This window comes from Corvus cornix, chromosome 18, assembly GCF_000738735.6.
Source record: "Corvus cornix cornix isolate S_Up_H32 chromosome 18, ASM73873v5, whole genome shotgun sequence".
Taxonomy (NCBI): Eukaryota; Metazoa; Chordata; class Aves; order Passeriformes; family Corvidae; genus Corvus; species Corvus cornix.
Genome location: NC_046347.1, coordinates 3,471,134 through 3,492,076, shown reverse-complemented (window position 1 = coordinate 3,492,076; position 20,943 = coordinate 3,471,134). Strand labels below are relative to the sequence as shown.

At 45.5% G+C, this 20,943-nt stretch overlaps 1 protein-coding gene and 1 long non-coding RNA gene across 9 annotated transcripts in view; one reads left to right on the top strand and one right to left on the bottom strand.

Annotated features, from left to right (window-relative positions):
- LOC104694349 (T-cell antigen CD7-like) overlaps positions 1 to 16,468 on the bottom strand; it is a 23,884-nt gene extending 7,416 nt beyond the window's left edge. The window contains exons 1-10 of one of the 8 annotated variants that reach the window (XM_039562279.1): positions 16,382 to 16,468; positions 15,350 to 15,469; positions 15,000 to 15,130; positions 12,053 to 12,213; positions 11,045 to 11,362; positions 9,055 to 9,198; positions 8,259 to 8,381; positions 6,711 to 7,086; positions 1,408 to 3,333; positions 284 to 407 (exon numbers count right to left, since the gene is read on the bottom strand). In XM_039562279.1, coding sequence (XP_039418213.1) covers positions 284 to 356 — 73 coding nt within the window. In that variant the 5' untranslated portion in view covers positions 357 to 407; positions 1,408 to 3,333; positions 6,711 to 7,086; ... (5 more) ...; positions 15,350 to 15,469; positions 16,382 to 16,468. Of the gene's footprint in view, positions 1 to 283; positions 408 to 1,407; positions 3,334 to 4,990; positions 6,549 to 6,710; positions 7,087 to 8,258; positions 8,382 to 9,054; positions 9,199 to 11,044; positions 11,363 to 12,052; positions 12,214 to 14,999; positions 15,131 to 15,349; positions 15,522 to 16,381 lie in introns of those variants that run through there. The other 7 variants (XM_039562276.1, XM_039562274.1, XM_039562275.1 and 4 more) reach the window with 7 other exon arrangements.
- On the top strand, positions 16,412 to 20,943 carry LOC109145716. Its single transcript, XR_002047369.3, has 2 exons — positions 16,412 to 16,496; positions 17,042 to 20,943. It is a non-coding gene; the product is annotated as an uncharacterized LOC109145716 (long non-coding RNA).

Below are 20,943 nucleotides of genomic sequence, written 5' to 3'. Positions count from 1 at the left end.
ATTCTAAGAAACAAAGATATATAAATATATAATGAGATCCTTGGAGTTCTCCATTGTCCCCAATATCCAAAGAAACTGAACAGTGAGTACTTGTGCAATGAACAGTGAGAAATAGAGAGATCAGATGGGAAACACCTAAAAGAAGCTACATCATAAACAAGGGAAGAAAAATTAAATAGAGAGCATTGCATGTCTAAGACAAACATAGCTTAGAGAAGGTTGGAAAAAAAGAAAAGAAAATACTGAAATGTAAGAAATATAAGAGCATCGATGTTGTACGTACTGTCCTGGGCAGGGAAGCACGGGAGAAGCAGAAGAAAGAGGGAGGCAGTTGGGAGACACGACATCCACAGCATCTCCAAAGCTCTTTTTAGTTGTTCCCTCAGTCTGACCGATGAGTTAAAGTCCTGAGGAGAGAGTCGTAAGCCCCAGGTTGGGCTGCTGTTTTCCAGCTACATGAGCTGTCTACTGAAAAAAGTCAGTAGAGCTTTGCTTTTGCCTTTGTATCACAGTGATTGTGATAGAGGGGGAAGAGCCATGGCTTTGGGAGGTGCATCTGGGGTTCTTCACACTTAAACCACCCCTGGTTTCCTGCTTCTGAGCAACCCCCAGCCCACAGGGCTGCAGTAGAAAGTTGTCTATGGGGAGCACCTACCTCCCCTTGGAAGGCAACTGAGAAAGGGGAGGCTCAAATTTGCTCTTCACAGTGACAAAGTCATGCAGTTGTCCCCCGGTTGTGGCCTCCCCTGAAATGCAGGGGCTTGGTACAATCAGTTCAGTTTGTCAGGGCTCCCACGGGCTTAGATTGGTGGGTGCAGATGCAAAAGTCTTGGCTTTTTAAGGAGCAGGATGAGAGGTGCTCCACTGCTTCAGGAAAACGCTCAATTCTTACACAAGCCCTGCACACAAAGCAGCAGATTTGATCTGCATCTTGGCAATGACAACGTGATTAATTCTCAAGCAGGAGGAGCTGGAGTTCCTTCAGCAAACACCAGCCACTCACACCCAGCTTCCCCCCAGATCACATTCGACTCACAAACCAGCCCACCTGAGATCACCGGCAGGGGAAAGAGGATTTGACAGGAAATCTGTAGAGCCCTAACAAGGCCTTTTGATCCTGTTGCTAAAAGGATCTATTTGAGGAAACATCACTACCTGAAACTCTCAGGCTTTTCCTTCTCCCTTAACTTCATTGCAATGCCAAGACAATAAATAATTCCAATCTTTACCAAGACAATAAAGCCTTTTCCACCATAGCAATGTACTCTCTCAAAGTGAAAATTAAACTTGCAGCCCAGAAAGCCAACTGTATTCTACAGGTCTACTTAACAAGTAGAAGGAGCAACAATTTCTAAGAGAACAGATTGTCTCTAAGACAGGAGCACTTAAAGAAGACAGAGTGAGTACCTCACACGTTGTTTGTGTCCAAGGAAGCCTTCAGGCCTCTCCCATTCCCTTCTCCAAGTGCCTGCACAGCCTTTCCCCACCCCAGCTCGTTCAGCTCCTCTTCCAGAGCCCTGAGCAAGAGATGAGAAAGTCACTTGGATCCTGGAGAAAAAGCAGGATACTGGCTCCTTCCTTCTTTAAGATGTAATTAGATGTAATTAGTACCTAATTACATGCATTTGGACTTTAAATTTAGGGTGCAGGTCAGCAATGTCACTGAACGTTGGACACCAGGCAAGTCCATGCTGCTGTGTGGCACACTGCAGTGAGAAAACATGGAAAAAACCAATCACACTCCCAAAAACTTCCCAGCAACCTGCTCAGAAGTACCTGGGCAGTCACCCTGTCCCTCGAGGTACTCCAGCAGCCATGTGAACCGACGGGATTTGAGATCTGCTCCGCACTCTGGCACTGCCTGACCCTGCAAGGGCTCCCAGGCTCTGTAAGATCAGGTCCTGTCAGCACAGGATACAGGTAAGATCTGCTGCTTTCTTCTCCCTGTTTTGGGTGGGGTGTTTTGGGGTGGCAAGGAGGCAGATCAAACTGTCCAAGTAGATTTTAACTCTCAGCAAATGCAGCACAAAGTTACAACAGGAGGGTGACCTGGAGAGTGCCTGACCCTCTCCTTTCCCCTCTTCCTACAATCCTAGATCTCTCCACAGAGCCATAAGATCTTTGCTTCCACTTGGCCACTGTCTTTGACACACAGAACAACCTTTGTTTTTTCTTTACCACCCTGGGCAAGCTGTCCCCCAGCCAGTCACAAGCAGCAGTCCCAGCCCTGGGCTGCCATAGACTGGAGATGGATCTGAGAGCAGCAATGCTTCCCCCCAGCCCACCCTTTCACCAAGCTGCTCTCTCCCCCCCTGGCTCTCAGCACAGTCTTTTTAACAAGGGCTTCACAGGGAGCTCCTGTTCCAAACAAACCTGTGCCAGTCACAGCCACTCGGGATCACTGCACATTCACAGGGACTAAAAGCAGCCCCTGGGAGCAGACATCTCATAGGCTGCTGCTGGCTGGGCTGAGCTGCCCAGCTCACCCCGAGCTGACCCACCACCCATTGCACCCTTCCCTGCCATCTGAAACAACCTGGGATTCCTCCTGGAAAATTAACCTGCTGTTTTGAAAGAAAATCATGTCGGACTTCTGATCAATCAGTTCATAAAGAAACCAAAAGAAGCCCAGTGCATGATGTCATCTCTGAGTGCATGGCACCAGATATCCTCTGACATGCAGATAAGGGAGCAAATATTAGTGCCACTCCCCTGCCTGGAGGCACAGAGGGCTGTGACAGTGACAGCAGTCACTCAACCCCAGCCCAAGGTACCTCAGCACACAGCATCTGCCTTAGGAGACAGCAGCCCTTTGCCCCCCGTGAATCCACACCTACCCTTTTTCTCTGGGGCATCATCTGCTGATCCTGGTTCTTCACTGCAAGTAGTCTCAAAGAACAGCCAGAAACTGGGGAAAAGGAAATGCACTGCACTCCCTGTTTGTGAGCTGAATCCTTACCTGTGCAGAACAAGCAGGCAGCCCTGTGCACGCGCTGTTGCACTCCAGCACCCATCTCAGAGACCTCCTTACAGAAACTGGAGGGGCCTGTGCCGGTGTTGTCGGAGCTTTCTGCATCTCTGGCTGCTCTGAGCAAGAGCAGGCCCTTGGCACCCCTCAGCTGTGAGATACTCAGCAGAAACCCTTGAACTTACTAGACAAGAATCCAAGTATTTCAGGGAATGGTTATTTACTAACGCCACATCTTTGTCAAATGGACCACTGCGAGAAAGAGCTGCCCAGCAATTAAATGTTCATTTTCTGAAGCATTCATTGAGCAAGTTATGCTGACGGAGTCTCCTTCCCAAGCACTGATAACTGTTCTCTTGCTTCACCTAAAAAAAAGAAATGCATTGAAATTGTAATATCTGAGTTCCTCTTGGTCTGTTCATACCAAAGCAGGTTTCAAAATCAACTCCTCCGTCCACAGAACCTCTCTGTAAGAGTGGGCCTCAGTTTCCCTGTGCTGGACATGTCATTTCTGGGCTGCCCTGGCACCTGTAGTGCCCTTCATGCCCATTGACCTGAGCAACTCAGCACCTTCCCAAGCTTCAGAGGCCTTGGCAAAAAAGGGGCTGCTGTCCCTCACACAGAAAATGTAGTTCTCTCTTAGATTCCCAGCATGATCCTATTGGTTCTCAAAATACAAACTTCACTAAACTCAGCCTGATACTTGGAGCTGGTTTCACATCTAACTCAGGAATTTAAAAGTAAGAGAAAGTGGCAGAAAATGGAAGAAAATATATTTTTCTCTTGTCTTTTTAAAGAAAGGAGCATTTAATAACATCAGGGAACTGCGTAACGGAGCCTCTCAGGAAAAGGTCTGCAGAAAGTGTAAGTCCAGTCTATCCTAAGAAACAAAGGTAGAGAAATGTATAAGGAGACCCTTGGAGTTCTCCAATGACCCCAACAGCCAAAGAAACTGAACAAGAAGTACTTGCGCAATGAACAGTGAGGAACAGAGGGATCAAATGGGAAATGCATGTTCAGAGCTAATGTTTGAGATTTCTTAAAATATCCCTGGCAAGGGGATCAACAAGCATCAGATTTGTTATTAAGCAACAGCACGACAAGGTTCATTGGCAAGGTTCACTCTACTATTTACAAGATGTTTAAGGCAAACAAAATCCAGTTAATCAAAACAGAAATTAACTGACTAGTCTTGTGTGCATGTGTGTTCGGGTACGTGTGACAAAAGGACAGTGAGGGCACTCACTAAAACCTTAACAGCACTCAACAGTACTGAAATTATACCTTAAATGTAACAATTTAGCAAAGGAATAACAGTTAACAGCATTTAACTTTATAACTTATATTAAAGTTACTGACAGGCCTAACTTACTTATCTATCTAAGGTACTTAAACATCAAAGAGAGCAGCATTTCTCCCATATTTGCCAGAGCATCTGCACACAGATACAAAGAGTCAGTGCAAGGAACCTGTCAGAAATTCCCCTCAGAGGCAGGGAAATGCTCACTCCAGATCCTTTTGCATCTCCCCAAGGGGTGACAGTTGGGCCTTGAAGAGCGGCGGGATCGGCCCAGGATCCGTCATTGTTTGGGATCCCCCGAGAGCAGCAAACGGGAGAGATCCCGGCTCAGGGAGGTCCCACTCCGAGGGAGGTTCTGGTGGAGCTGCCGCAGCCCAGCAGAGCTCCAAGGGTCTCGTTTTCCACCGCTGTTTGTAGGGCCACAAGAGAAGGGCTTTAGTCACAACAACCTTTCATCCTGGCCCCGCTTCAGACTGGCACAACTCCTTTGGAAGTGGGAGAAGAGGGACGTTGTGCCATTCAGGCAAGAAAAATCATTTCCAAGGCTGTTCCTAAAGAAACCAGGAGCTCCTTGGACAGCAGCAGTGCCTGGAGCAGCTGGTGTTTCTGATAAACTCCAGAGGAGCAGAGCCAGGGGCTGCTCATCAAGGCCAAGGCCTAACCAGCATCTCTCAGATCGAAGCATGGCCTGCAAAAGGAGGGGTTCACCACCACACAACGAGTAGCCAGTGCTTAAGACAGTTTTATTGTGATTATGATGACACCTCAAATGAAACAACAGCTACCAAATGATGGCTTTTGGTGAGGCAGTCCCCTTAGTATCATCTGTCATTTTTTTTTATTTTGTAAGACAAAAGAAGATGATCTTTAAGATCCCCTCCAACACAAACCATTCCATGATCCTCTGATTAAAAATATTCACCTCTATGTGTATATTCAATAGCAAAATGCACTTGCTGAGGACAGACACCGCCTGAAAGCAAGTTCTCACTGTTTTCCCTGAGATGTGGCACCTTTGGTGTGCACCAGCACAACACGGCCCCAGAGGGGCAAAGTGGAACAGTTGGTAGTGATGTCCCCAGATATCACAGTCTGCATAATCAGCCGTAGGAAGAAGAGATGTGAAGGAAAGAGTGTTTGAGTGAGACAAAGATCAGTCTGTGACTTGTGTCTCCTGACTGATCTCACTGAGGTGCCCATGTAACCTTTAATCTCAAAATATGCCCAGTTCTCTGGCCCCAGCTGCTGTTACAGAGTGAAAATTAAATGTACACATCACTAAACCTGAATACCTCAAGTTAATACAATGTGATCCAAAGAAACCTTCCTCACTTCTTTTACACACCTCTTCTCTGTCAAAAGCTTCCAGCAGTTTTGTTGTGGGAAAAAAAAATGGAAGTGCAATTGTGAGAAAATGCTGCATAAAGAGGAAGAGTCTTTTTCCTCCTTGGTTCATCCACAGTCTGGTCTTTTTACTTTTACTTTTGATTTATTGACTAAACATAACAGTCCTCATGATAAAACAGTTCACAACTGGATCATCAACACCACAGACTCAGTAAATACCTAGAAGCCTTGGAATACCTGGACTGTCATCCCTTCAGGAAGGTTTGATTCCATTCCACCACATTAAAATGGAAAATTTGCATCAAATCAGTTGAGAGCTGAGTAAAAACTGTGAGTTAAAAGTGTGAGTGTGAAGCCCTGAGGGGGAAAAATCCCACCGACCCGTAAGAGCATTGGTCTCCTTTGCCAAACAAAAGGTAAATTTAAGCACAGAGGCCCTTCTATCTTTTTTACAGTAATTATTAAAATTATTTAGATCTTTTACATTAAGAACTTTTCCTTTTAGATTTGACTGTAGCAGAGTTCAAGAGTGAAACATGTCCTACATCCCTTGGGATTTCCTGCTGGAAGTTTCAGCTGCAGGTTTATGGGGAACTAAACCATGGAAAAACGATTCAGCAAACATTCACATCGCTTCAGGAATTTGCTTTTCCGCTTGTGCTACCACTGATTTTCACTCAACAGCCCTGATACTAAATTAGATCCAATGCAAAAGCAGAGGATTTATTCCAATCAAGTGGGAATGGGGAATCATTTCAAGATACCAACTACCCAGCGAGGATTCCTGTAGGGCCGTATTCATCACACACCGTCTAAACTTGCCTAATTTGTCAGGAAGATTGATAGCAGAGTTCTGTTCAGCCTGGGGGAGGCCAAGGCCTCTGTGATCCAATGCCATTCCTGAGGGAGCTGGACACAGCCTCCCACCCACACCTGCACAGGAACAAACACACAGAGATGTCCTCAGCCTGCAGGTAGGGGCAAAATCAAATGTCTGGTGAAAAGACCAAACCGTTCTAGTTCAATGAACCAGCCACCTGTGCAAAAGGCTTTTGTGAATCCAGAGATGACCTGAGAATTAAAAAATACACACACCTGGGTGCATTTCAGAGCAGTTCACACTTTCAGTCACAGAGAGAATTCAGCTGGTTTCAGCCTGTGCTGCTGAGTCAGCCACACACCCTGGGGTGGCTGCTGTCTGCAGCCAAGCACCAGGAGGGGATGTGGGCTCCTGGTGCTGCTTGTCCTGCTCACAAAGGCCTGGAGCTGGATAAGGGCCTCAATCCTTGGGGAAGGCGTGGATGTGGTGAAGGTGCATTTGTGAAAACAGGACTATTTGTGAATACAAGAGCAGGAGTTCTCATGGAAAATCAGTCTGTTTTTCAGGTGGCTGCTGTACATGACAAGAGTGGAGGGTCCTGCTGGCAGAGTGGTATTTCTCTCTCAGGATCCTGTCTGTCTTGCCTAGAAGCTGCAGAAATGAAGGAAAAATATCTGTGAGGCCACCAAAGAAACTGTAGATTCCAGTTAGAATTATAATCCAAATACCTGTGTTTGGACTTGGAAACCTGGAGTGTGAAGTCCTCCAGGCAACCCCCCTCTCCCATCTGCTACTGGGCCACCTCTTGCTCCACAAGGGGGGCAGCTTCATGGCCATGAACGTGGGTTGAAGGCTCTGCTGAGACCCTGCCCTGGTGCTGTGACCCTTCAGCCTTAGAGGGGCTATAGGAAAGACCTGAGACATCACTGGATGTTGCACCCCAGGGTAGGGCCTCAGGGCAGTCACCAGTGGTAAATTTTTTTACCCCTCACACCCATATATCCATTAATCTTTTGATGTAACAACAACAGGGAGACTGGTTGTGTGTTGTCTTTGCAAGCTTGTGCAACTCCTCCTGAAACAAATTCAGACTTGGAAAATTAATCCTTTGACTCTCAGAAAGAAACAACCAACGTCACTTCCTAGGGGATGGACTAAGTAACAGAGGAGTCTCAGCCTCGGGCACACATGGTGCCAAAAACACTGGAGCCACGTGGACACAGGATCGAGGGGGAAACCGTATGGCAGAGTCACGGGGTGTCTGTAGAAGTCTCCACAGAGCCCATCCCAGCTCTTTCCATGCATATTGGTTTGCAAAACAAATTTCCCCCTTGGATGCATTTAGGGAAGTATTCTTTCTTAAATGAAAGCTGGCTCTCCAGTGGGCAGGGCTGAGAGGGAACCACTTTCCTGAGGGCCCTGCCAGCCCATCCCTGGATCTCCATCAGTCTCCTGGCTGGGACACGTCTCTGCCAGGGAAGCTGCACAGCAATGCCGCACTCTGGGACTGCTCCAAGGAACAGGATCCATGGAGGGAAGGCTGAGCCCTGCAGTCAACTTGGCCCTGCCAGCACTTCCCCCTCGTTTCAGGAGGGAGCAGTGAGGAAATTCCTTCTGTGCTTATTTTTCATAACAAAGCCACCAGATGGGCACCATCACAGCAGCCGTGGGAGGGGAGTTCATTCCAGCTGCTGGCCCAGTGAAGATCCTTAAGAACTGCATGAACAACACACTGGAGAGGAGATCCAGGAGGAAAACCCTTTATGCTTTTTCCACTGCCAGGTGTGGCACCCACAGGGAACACACAATTTGCCAGACTGTACCTTGGCCGCGCCGGTGCCAAAAGTAGCAACACATGGTGCACATTCCTGTGAGAAACGCAAGGAAGGCAACTGTGAACAAGATGCCAAAGTTGTTCATTTGGCTGGTGGGACATTCAGGATTACCTGCAGAGAAGAAGAAAAGAGAGAATCCAAGTGAAGCAAGCAGGAGTGCCAAGCCATGAGCTGCCTCATAAGCACCACACAAAGGAACTTTGTGCTGTGCAATGCACCCAACAACAGCTGATACAGAGAGAAGGACCTGGTGAAGGACACAACAATGAGCCTCTGGCTTGGGATATCTTCAAGAAGGTACCTGCCACAATGCTGACTTTATCAACATTCAAAGCCAATTCTTGACACCCCACCACAACAGATACCTTTTAGCATCAATCTCATCTCAAATAATGAACAACAAGGTGCATGAGACCCATTCTTGATGAAGGGTTCAAGGGCCAATGAGGAAATCCCCTTTGACTGGTTTTTAAAGATCTGTTTGTCCATGACCTGGGGAAGACAACAGGGATTTCTACCATGAAAGAAATTTGAACATAAAAATGCCTGTATGTGACAAATGCCCTCTTAGTCTGAAGGCAAAGTCTCATTTGTCACTTACTGGTAAGGGGAATTCTTGGGAATTTGTTGCACACCCATCATGTACCCCCTTCCCTCAGCATCCCTGTGTTCAGAACATCTGCCACCCATGTAAAACTCTGTTCACGTGCAGCTCTCTGGACAAACCCCTCTCAAAGCAAAAGGCAAACCAACACGTGAAGAGATTGATCTAGAATTCCCTCACCAGGGATGTCATCTGTTGGGTTTCTGGTTTCTGCAGGTTTCATTTCAGGGTAGCACTTCAGGGCAGGGTTGTGTTTCCAGACATCTGTCTCTGCTTCACAGCAAATTTTATTCTCCTCAGTACTGATGTTACCTCTTCCATTTTCTGAGAAAGATGAAAGGTAAAAGAAGTTTTGATTATAAATATGGATCATGTAGATCTCCAATGAAAGGTTTAAAATGTTGAAGAATTCAATAGATTTAAAAAGTGAATCATGTAGCACAAAAGTTGAAGATTGCTAGGATTGCTACAAATTGGAGATGTTTCATTCCCCAACAATTCACATCAACCATTGTCATTAGATTTTCTTCTCACTAAAGTTGATGAATTGTTCTGGGAATCAAGAATGGAAATATTTGAAGATGGTAAGAAACTTTTCACATTTAATTAAGAATAATAATAAAAAAAAATCTGTAAAAATCTTAACATCACCTTTATGCAATAAAAATATATTCAAAACATAACTATTACAAAATTTTGCAGCTTCCTTTTATCCACAGGAACCAAAGAAGAGGAACAAACAAGTCCAGTAGCTGAGTAAATCTCTAAAACCCTGGAGTGCATCTCCTACCAACCCTGCATCCCACTGGGCCATAATATAACTTATTCTTCTTCTAAGATAATCTGGAAAACTCCTTCCTATCTTCACCTACACATCCACCCCTTCCCCTCTCAAGGGATACAGGCATCCCTGTCAGCAGCAATTTCCAGATTTCACTGTGGATGTTTTAGTGTCACCCAAGTTTTACACAGTAGTGACAGCATGTAGAGATATTTTACAGTGGTGAGCATAAATACAGGAGAGGAATTGATTCTGGTGGCCAGAAATTAAATACACGAGGAATTCTTAGGCTGAACAAAGGCATACAAAGGCTGAGAATTAAAATTAGAAAGGATGCTCTAAGTCCAACAGCAGAGGTGACAAAAGCTGCTCTCAGAGAACCAACTACAGCCAGAAATGTCACTGACTTGGATGGAGCTCAACTAAGTTACACCTCTGCAAGTTTTGCCTCCTGGAGCCATTTGCTCCATGCACTGACAGGTGTTTGAACCTCTGATTTTGGCAGTTTTGTGGGGAAGCTGGAAAGATGCTCCTGGGTGTTTATTGAATTGGACAGAAGAGCAGCACAGAGCAGCTCTTGAGGCTGGACCTGGGTCTGGCTGTGTTCTGGCAGAAGTGGGATTCATACACTGCAAACTGGCACAGAATTTCACCTTGGGAATTGCTGTTGCAAAAAAACAAGAACAACAAAAGTACCTTTATAAATCATAGAGTAACGTGCTTATCTGTATCTCTCTCAGTGTAGTTGTACGCAGTGTGTGACCTGAGAGAACTGAGCTGACTTTTGTGAATTACTTTATGACTTCTTTTCACAGAAGTTAGCTCACTTGATGCCATGATGATTTTTTGCCTTTTCTTTTATATCCCTTTTATACCTTTCTACAACTTCTGTATTCTTAGTCCTTTTTGCCTACATTCTTGGACTTGTTTGTTAAGCTAGGAGACAAAACTCCTTAGAGGCTTTGTAGTTAGGGATGAGTGGGCCCAGACCCCAAGGTCCTCTCCAGAACACATTCTGTAAACTGAGATAGAACCATCCAGGGGAAGGCTCCTTGGGGAGGGGGGCTCATTCCAGCCTCTCATTGGGGAATCTTTGATAGATCTGCTAATTAGTAAAACCTATAATGTTATACCTGATCTTTTGGGGGTGGGCATTGCGGGGTGCATGGAGGTGCATTCGACCTGGGCATAGTACACCTAGGGATCTTTAAAATAAATACCAAGGTAAAATCCTTTTTTCTTCCTAACCCTGTTTGACTCTTGATTTTAAGACCAGGAAAAGGCATCAACTCATAAAACTCACTGTCAGCTCAAATACAGAAGAGTTCAGTTTCCTACCCACAAAGATGTTTTCCATCAGTTAATAACCAGGCTCCCAGCAAAGCATACCTTTAGAATTCAAGATCCCACATGAGTGTCCTGCTCCCCCAGATTTTTCCCAGACGATGCCAAAAATTCCTTCAGGAAAAGACTTTGCTTGCTTAAAGCACGCAAGGATGTGTGTTTCGGTGGTCACTATCTCAATGACTCCATTTGAAAATGACATGGTTTGTGTTTCAGCGATTTTTTCAAAGTTTTCAAAACTGATTGCCCTAGCTTGGCATATGCTGCTCTCACAGTCCTTACAGTGGTAGACTGTCACAATTGTGTTGCCAGAGGAAGAGTCCTTTGTTCCCTTGGCAGGATCATCACTGGACATGGCAATATCTAAATCAGAAAAAACAAAGAAAGAAACATTTTCTACCAGTTTTCTCCCCAGAGGCTTAATGTCAGAGAACAGGATGAGTTTTGGTGGAAAAGCCCAGTCCCGGCTTAGGAGACACTGTCTGCCAATGCATACATTTTATACAGTATTGGGGCCGGTGCCCAGATAATTTCTGGGGGAGCAATACCATAGAATTCCCCCACAGCTTCCACTGCTTTTTTTAAGTGGGAAGCTGGCAGCTTGGGAAGTGAGTTGAAAGACATTCTTCTTGATGAGCTCATCTATTCTTGTTCTCTTTCCTTCCCAAGCTCCTTGGCACAATCCCCCTAGGTGTCCCTCCAACACACTGCCAGATCCCAAGACCACTAAAGTTCAGAGCTGAGCTGCCAGACTGCCCACTCTGGGTGCAGTGTCCCAGGTTTCCTCTCAGACTCTCCTGGGAAAGGGTCAGTCCTGTGGGAGAGGACTCGCCTCATCTGATATCAGACAGACCCAAACAAACACCCCTCCCAAAAGAGGTGACTGTGACAGGCCAAACACATCAGCCTTCAGCTCCTTAATTTCTCTTCTCACCTCAGAGGTTTTGTGGTCTTGGTTTTAACTGGGCACAGCTGAGCTTTCTCCTAACAGTTCAGAGGTTTTGAGCTACTGCTGTGCAGGGAAAAGCACCGAGGTCAAACACAGAGACTCACTTGGACGGGGAGCAGCAAGAGCCAGGAGCAGGAAACCCAAGTGCAGGATGTGGGGAGAGTCCATGGGGATGCCTAGGGGCTCAGCTCCAGCGGGGCTGCAGCTCTCCCAGATCCTCCCAGTGCCAGGGCAGGCTCAGCAGGCTCGTCCCTCAGTCTTCTCCCTGTTGGGACATTAAAGGCACTTCTTAGCACCCTCTGTCTCTGTTCTCTTTGTCCAGACAAAAAGAAAGCAGCTCCCAGGCCAAGTGCCAGACAGCTGCTTCCAGCCCAGGCCACCACGATGGGAGCAAGGCAGAGGAACCCTCACACTGCTCAGCTGCTACTGCACTCTGCAAGGGCCAAGCTCACACCCCTTTTCACCTCTGGCTCAACCACAGCAGTAGGAGACACAAGGTCTTTCTGCAGGGAGAGGGGAAATCCCTCCTGAGCCTGTTGGGCGGGTGCCCAGATCCTCTGGGCTCCTCAAGGCAATGGCCCTGCACATACCCCTCAGTAAGAGCAGCAAGTAACAGCTTGAATTGTTGTCACTTCCAAAACACACCAAAAAATTAACTAAGGAAGATAAATTATGCTGACTGAATGTTTCACTTGGCCTAAGATGAAATATTTATTGTCAAATCAAATTATATTTTTAATTTAGGAGATCTGATGGGAACCAGCTGTTCAAGTCAAATGAACAAACAAACAATAACTTGATATTTCTTTTCAAAACATCCTCGGATTTTGTCAGAAGTTCATTGTCAACCATTTAAATAAAACTGCCACGACTTTGTGATGTATGTTTTAGTAAAATACTTGCCAAATAAGAAAAAACTATAGAAAATTCATCTAACTTTCCTCACCAGACTAGCTCTGGAAAATGCAAACTGCTTTGTTCTTGGGAGCTTTTCATCAAAAGCTTTCACTAAAACTACTTTTTTGCTGTCACTACCTGAGAGGCACCTTGAGGAGATTTCCAAATTAATTGCGCACTAATTCCTAGTTATACCTTCAGCAGAAGTTAATAAATGCTTATCTGTCATGGTCTGTGCTTGTGGTGGCTGGTGAACATACATTACAAGGGACAGAGAGACAGTAAGACAAGTCCCTAGTACCCCAAGAACCACTTCATGTTAGGGTGACCAGAAAGGCTTCTCCCAGGATGCTTGTTCTGTTCTGTTAGTCTATCCCAGTTTGGATTCCCTGGTTGGCTGTCAGCCTCTACCCCTCATCACCCCCCCAGAGCTCCCCATTGGTTCCCTATTCCCTGGTCCTGCCTTTTCCCTACCCCGGATAAAACTGTGAGCTTCGGGATCACGTTCATGTTTGCCCCTGTAACCTTCAGCAGTGTAGCAGCAATAAATGCTCCTGCCAGAACCCACGCAAATGCCCCTCTTGACCCTTTGCTACTGACTATAATACTGAACCCACCTGTGTTTCTGTGGGTGCACGTGGGACCTCATGGAGCAAAGCAGGAAGAGTGTTAGTGCTGATCTAGATCTGTTGAGAGTTCCACCCCATTTCCCAGAAACAGGTCATCTAGGAGAAACACAACCTGCAGGACACGCCCTCTCTGGCTGCCTACAAGTACAGAGCCAGTTGTTGAGACCAGCTGCAAAATTTCCCATGGAATAAAACCTGGGACACCTCAGGCTCTCGTCACCCCTATGAAAGATGCAAATCCAGGGAATGCTGGACAGAGCCGGCCTCCTGGCACTGCTACACACGCACCCTCCGAGGAGTGATCCATCCTCTTCCACCACCACGTTGCAGTCAGTTTGGAGAAAATACTACTACTGAAGGAAGTACAACAGCAACAGAATAAAACCCAAGGAACTTCAAAAGATCCTACAGATTTTTTTTTTTTTCTGCTCTAAGTTCTTTCCCAGAAAAGAAGAAGAGTTTTATGTAAGAGATCATTTTGGTATCACTTTCATTATACTTTGCCCTCACTGGTCTGCTGTATGCCACTCTCAACAAGCCTTCGCAATAAAAACAAATAAAACAGAATCATGGAAAGGGACAAAGAGCCTCTTTCCTAAGTGAGCATACGAGTGCAGTTTGCATCCACAGCTCCAACTAGCCCCTGCAGAGAGAGCAACCAGCAGGACATTGTGGTTGAGCTGAGAAATCTCTGCAAAAAATCCCAAGTCTAAAGCACACTTTGGCTTCCCACCACCTGCTCTGAAATAAATTTTCCACAGCAACCAATAGAAAACATTGCTAACATTTTCATTTCTCTGGCAGTACATTAAGTAGAATGAAGTTTTTCACTGGTTTAACTTCTCTGTTTTAAAACCACTGTCCTTAGGTACTAATGCTTTATGTTTGGATTCTGTTTTGTTTCATTCTGAACCCAAGGTTCCACCAGGTTGGATTGTTCATGAGTCAGGTTGCACCTGGGGAAATGCACAGTCAGCTCCAGCTTGGGTGGCAGCTTCTCCTCGGAAAGGAGGAAAGCTGCAAGGATTTCTCCTGCAACCCTTCTGACAAATTCTCCCTTATTTGCAAACATGACAGGATGGCACTTGCAGAAAAGAAGATATTAGCAAGACATGCTAAGGAGCTATGAGGGGAAAAAAAAAAAGATTAATGGATATGGGAAAAATTAGTCAGGAATTACATAAACAGGAAAATGCTGTTAATCCATTTATTCTATTATTTCTGTGGTCACTCACACTTGAGGAAGCTGCTGTGTTTCTGCATTCACACAGTGTCAGTTCACACAGAGCTCTCTGGAGGTTGCCAGGCTGGGCTACAGATGTGGTATAACTTAGGTTACAAAGCACCAGTAACGCACGTTCCTCCTTACGGAGAACGCGTGCAGCACAATAATCATTTCCCTCCTGCCACAGACGTTTCAGTGCCTGCTTCTCAAAGTCTACTTAAAAACTAGAAAGCAAGAATTTTTAAGAGAACAGACTGACTGGAAGACAGGACCCTCTAAAGAAGAAGGCAGTGTGAGTACCTCAAAAGCTGTTTGTGTCCAAGGAAGCCTTCATGCCTCTTTCCTTCCCTTCTCCAAGTGTCTGCACAGCCTTTCCAAATCCCAATTTATTCAGCTCCTCTTCCAGACAGAAATGCAGAAGCCACTGGGATCTCAGAGAAAAAGACAATTTACTTGGCTCCTCCCATCCTTAAAGCACACAGATACCACACACAACTGGATTTTCACTTTCACTTCTGGAGCACAAGTCAGCAATGCCACAGAACAATGCAAACAAGGCAAGTTCCTGCTGCTGTGTGGTAACTGCAGGATCTGCAGTTGGAAAACATGGAAAAACCAATCACACTCCCAAAAACTTCCCAGCAACTTACTCAGAAGTACCTGGGCAGTCACCCTGTCCCTCGAGGTACTCCAGCAGCCATGTGAACCGACGGGATTTGAGATCTGCTCCGCAGTCTGGCACTGCCTGACCCTGCAAGGGCTCCCAGGCTCTGTAAGATCAGGTCCTGTCAGCACAGGGTACAGGTAAGATCTGCTGCTTTCTTCTCCCTGTTTTGGGTGGGGTGTTTTGGGGTGGCAAGGAGGCAGATCAAACTGTCCAAGTAGATTTTAACTCTCAGCAAATGCAGCACGAAGTTACAACAACCCTCTCCTTTCCCCTCTTCCTACAATCCCAGATCTCTCCACAGAGCCATAAGATCTTTGCCTCCCCTTGGCCACTGCCTTTGACACACAGAACAACCTTTGTTTTTTCTTTACCACCCTGTGCAAGCTGTCCCCCAGCCAGTCACAAGCAGCAGTCTGGGCTGCCATAAACTGGAGCTGGATCTGAGAGCAGCAATGCTTCCCCCCAGGCCACAGGTCACCCTTTCACCAAGCTGGTGTTTTATTGCATTTGACCCCATTTTTTATTACATGATCCACAGCCCAGAAAGTCCAAAGAAGGAGTTCTTGCTTGCAAATTTTGCTCCAAGAGGAAATGAGTGTTCTCGGAAGGATTAACATGCTTGGTTTATGCTGATCACAGCAGCACCTGTGCCCTTGTAGTGAAAGACATGGAGGCTGAGCCTTAGGGAAACACAGGGGTTTATTTATCAGACGTCATACAGCACTGATCAGCGTTCTGTTTAATCACTGTGCTGCACACCCGCTCTGCCCCTCCAGTGAATGAGCAGCTCGCTTTGCTCTCACAGTCCCAGCTCAGGGCAGCAGCTTCTGTGTTAGAAAAATGCTCCAAAACTGGGACATTTGTCTGCCATTACTCTCTGTCTACCAAACTCTCATGTTTCAGGCTTAGGACACTAAATTGGAGACATGTCCAAAGAAAATAAACCCAAACCACCACAACAACAAACACAGCCAAAACCAAACAAGCCAACAACAAAACCCCTTGTTTCCCTTACCTTGAGCCCTTCCCACAGGCTGTGTCTGCCCTGGCCTGGAAGGATCACCTCCAGAACGCAAATAAGGTTTCTACATCTCTAGAGAAGTTGAATATTGACAACACTAAATCATGAGGTGGGTAATAATTTCCAGGAACAAAGCACATGTTGATGTAGCCACTCTTGCAGTAGGCTCTGGGTCTGCAGTTTTTTCCCCTACAGCCACCCACCCTGGCTCTCAGCACAGTCTGGCAGTGACTTCACAACGGGGTTATGCTCCAAACAAATGCATGTGTCAGTCACGACCAGTCCTGAATGCCACCTCCCACCAAATTCACACCCTAAAACAACCCCTGGCAGCTGAGTCTCACTGGCTACCACAGGCTGGGCTGAGCTGCTCAGCCAGGACTGGCTTAACCTGTAACACATGATATGGATTAGCACAAGAAAACAAGCTGCAGCTATGTGATGTAGCAGCAAAAACACACATTGGGGAGTTTTGGGGCTCCTGGAAGATTGCTTGGTTTAAGGAATCGCTTACAGGACTGAACCCTTCACTCAAATCCAGCCAACCTAAATAGCAGCTGTTCTACTGCAAGCTGGAAGCACTAAAGATACCAATATTCTGGAAATATGACTCAAAATTTTAACTTCTCTTTTGTCTTGATTCATTTATCACAGGAAGGGTTAGTCTCCAAGAAGAGGATTTGGTAATACCAAACCACACAAGAGTTGTTTCAGATTCACCTCTTCTTCAGAGACACAGCACTGAGTTCCCCTGGCCCTGTCTTGATGTGATTTTTCCATTTTCAGTGCTCCCACTGAGTGTGCCAAATTCCCCAAATGCCTGCTTTCTGCAAGCATAGAGCAGAAGTTCAGGGTTCTGCCTAACCTAGAATTACCAGGAACAGGCAAAGAACTTCAGTACCCAAAACCTACTTGGAGAAGTTTTAGTTTGTACAGAATTTGCACTGCATCATTTGACTATCTGTGTGATAAATAGAAAAAATTATTAGTAATTTAAGTCTTCAGTAAGGAGTTTCTCCTTCTCCTTAATTAAATTGTATTTGCATTGCAATAATCCCAGAAATTCTACTCCTGAACGAGGCTTCGCTTCAACTTCCGAGAGAGAACCTCCAGCATGAACTTTCTCCTACGGCCGAGGAATCTTATACTTCAATCCACCCTGACAGCACAAAATCCCTTCTAATTGAATCCAGAATTATCAGCCCAGAATATCCATGTTAACTTTAACCAGAATTTTACCCAGAAACTCAACATGATAAATGAACCAGAAGTTATGAGGTGAAAGTCAAATACTATCAACACAGGAGAAACTCGGTTTTTCTTAGCTATACACATGATTACAAGAAGTGTTTTAGGCTTCTATTCCTTTGTGTTTCAAGCCACTGTAGTATCTTACATAACTTATTTCATGGTCTGGGAAATTGAAAGTAATAAGGCAGCACAGGGACCTATCCCAAGTCTCAGCATTAACAGTCTTTGTCCCATCAGACTGTTGGTTTCTGTGTGTTTTGTCACTGGTTTTGGTTTCCAAATCTCACTTATCTACAAAACCTCCACTTTCATATTTGTGAGGAATTCCCCTACTACTGTGGTACATTAAGAAAACAAATAGAGCATGCAATAATTTATGACTGGAACATAAAAAGAGTAAGCCCAAGGGTTTTTGACAATCATTGTATGGTCATAAAATGTTCTTTAATGCCAAGTCATCCACCACAGCCAGGTGCCACAGAAAAAGAAAAGCTGTTTCCTGGCAAAGTTACCCTAAAAATTTGAGCATTCAGCTTTGCTCAGAAGAGTGAGAAGAGAGGCTACTGTGAAAAACCAATTAAATTTTGGCGCCGGTGAATTACTGCAAAAGGAATCAACAGCTATGTGAGATGTTGCAGGCAGAAAAAGCTTTTGTAAGGTCGTCTAAAACCACGTTGTGAATGTTGGACAGCTATGAATTTTAGTTAATCTACTGAGTCCTGAAAGCCTTTATTAAAAGGCCAGAACTCCTCCCTGCCAATACCGGAGTTTGGAAAATTACTTTATGGAATGCACCCAACCATTCTCTTGCAAGAAATACATATTGGCAGCTCCAGTGTCTGTGGCAATGCTCTAAAGCCTCTGCAAAAGCTCAACATGTCTTCCTTTAAAAGGCAGACCATTTCCTGGAACACTCTCTTCCAAGAGTGCCAAACCAGAACTATATCTGCTGTTGTGAACCTTTGACCTCGAAAGGCTTTGATGTCTTTTCAGGAGAAACAGCACCCTTTTCGAAGCATTTGTGCACCCTCTGTGCATGTCCAAGGGAGCTGGTTTTGAATGCTATAGCACAGTTGGTACCCAACAGCATCCCAGAGATCGGAATACACAGGAGCAGAGACCCAAAACCTCTCTGGTTTTGCAGAGACACAACCTGAGATCAGCTGAGTTGGTCAGAGCAGGTGCTAATAATGCCAAGGTTTTGGGGTTGATCCCATACAGGCCGTTCACTTAAGAGTTGGACTTGATGATCCTTCTGGGTCCCTTCCAACTCAGAATATTTTGTGATTCTGTGAACCAACAACATTTTGGACAATGCCGTTCCATCGCAGTCTAAAACAGGATGCAAATCCTTTTGTAAAAGGAAACTGAACTTATCAGAACAAGTTGTTTACTTAGAGCGCTATACCAAAGCTAGCCATTACCACCGTACCTTTAATAAAAGAAAAAAGGATCATAAAAGAGAAAACTGTGAATTAAATCCAAGATAGGACCCTCTGATTTTCTTTGATTACTCCCCAAAAAGCCACCATGGTGACCTTAACAAAGCTTTGTTTCTCCGTTGCTAAAGAGGACATAAGGAAATTTCATTTTTCCTGAAATACCAGGTGTCTGAGACCATGAGACAAAGCACACAAGTTATGTAGGGCTTGGTTTCCAAATCTCACTTATCTGCAGAACCTCCACCTTCAAGTTTGCAAGGGACTCCCTGAGCATAGTTTCTCCTTCCCACCCAACATAAAGATGACATGAAGCTATTTATCCAAGCAAATTCTAGTTGTTCTCTTTCATACCAAAGTCTGACTCATGCCTAGGGCACAGTTTTATTAATTTTTCCATCTCCATTTCACGTAACTGGTGCTCTCTGAGGACTCACACCATTTCTTCCAACACTGACTTTAAGTCTCCTAGAGGTGTTTTTCTTCCATGAGGCACAGCCAAATGCTGGCAGGCTCCAGGCCAGTCCCTCAGAATACTCATTTATCAATGCACCACAGATATTCCTCATCACTGCTAACATTTTGCAGTTGAAGCCCTGTCAGTTGTGCAACACAGAAAAGATCTCTTTCAGAGAGAAACATGACTTCAGGCAGTACAATCCTGGCAACTCACAGCTTCATTATTCCCCAACACTGCTTATCCAGCAGGCACTGTACAAACTAAATTGGGGGACAAATGAAGCCTTTCACGTTTTCATTCCCCTTTAGAAACAGACATAGAAATACAGCACTCTTTACTGGGATTTTTCCTTCTGTTAACATGGCAGTAAATTCATTATCCAAATGTGAAGGTGCAAGCAGGAAGGGAGTTTTGTCTTAAGGGAACTGAATTGAGGAAGTGTGGACAATCAGCTCAGTGTCTGACCACCACAGCAGAGAACCCACAATCAACTCTTCAAGACAGAGATATCAGGATTATGCCAAAAGTAGCTCAGTGCTACCTGCTGTTATCGTGGAATCCTGGAGTCATTTCAGTTGGAAAAGATCTCCTGGATCATCGACTCCAACCTGTGCCAAATCCCCACCTTGTCACCCAGCCCAGATCACTGAATTCCTTGGACACCTCCAGGGATGGGACTCCATCACCTGACAATCCTTTCAGTGATGAAGTTCTTCCAGATATCCAAACTAAACATCTCCTGGGACAGCATGAGGCCATTTCCTCTTGTCCTGTCAAAGTGAAATAAAACAACAGGAAGTATTAGCAAGGAAACACAGATCAGATCAACTAAACCCATGATACAGCCACATCCCATTAGCTCAGACTCCAATAATATAAACTAGATCTGGAAAATACGCAAACATGGGCAATGGGGGAAATATGGGCTTCAGGAGCAAGGGCACAGGAGATAAAAAGATGTGCAAGAGATGGCCATAAAGATGTAAATGAGCCTGAGAAAGAAGACATGTCACCTCCCCTGTCCTTGCAGGACAAGAAAATGGAGTTCACAAAAGCCATCATTGTGCTCTATGCTAAAACAGTCAAGAGAAGGGCCCTTTGCTGCAGGACAAGGAGCCAGCCCAGAAACTCTCGGTACATTTGGGATTAGAGAGATCCATGGGAGGAAGGTGCAGCAACCAGAGCTCTTCAACACTTGGCTGTGATGTGAACTCCAACTCAGGGAGTCTCCAGCACCTGCCTGCTCAGCAAGTGCATCCCAAGGGAGCACCAGCTGCTTGCAGGTTGCTGGTCATCCTTAGAGATGGGATGTTGGGATCCAGCCCAAGCCAGCAGAGCTGGTTTGCCCTCCACAAGTGTCAGGCCAAGATGTTCTTTGCCTCTGAAATAAACACAAGTAAAGTGGT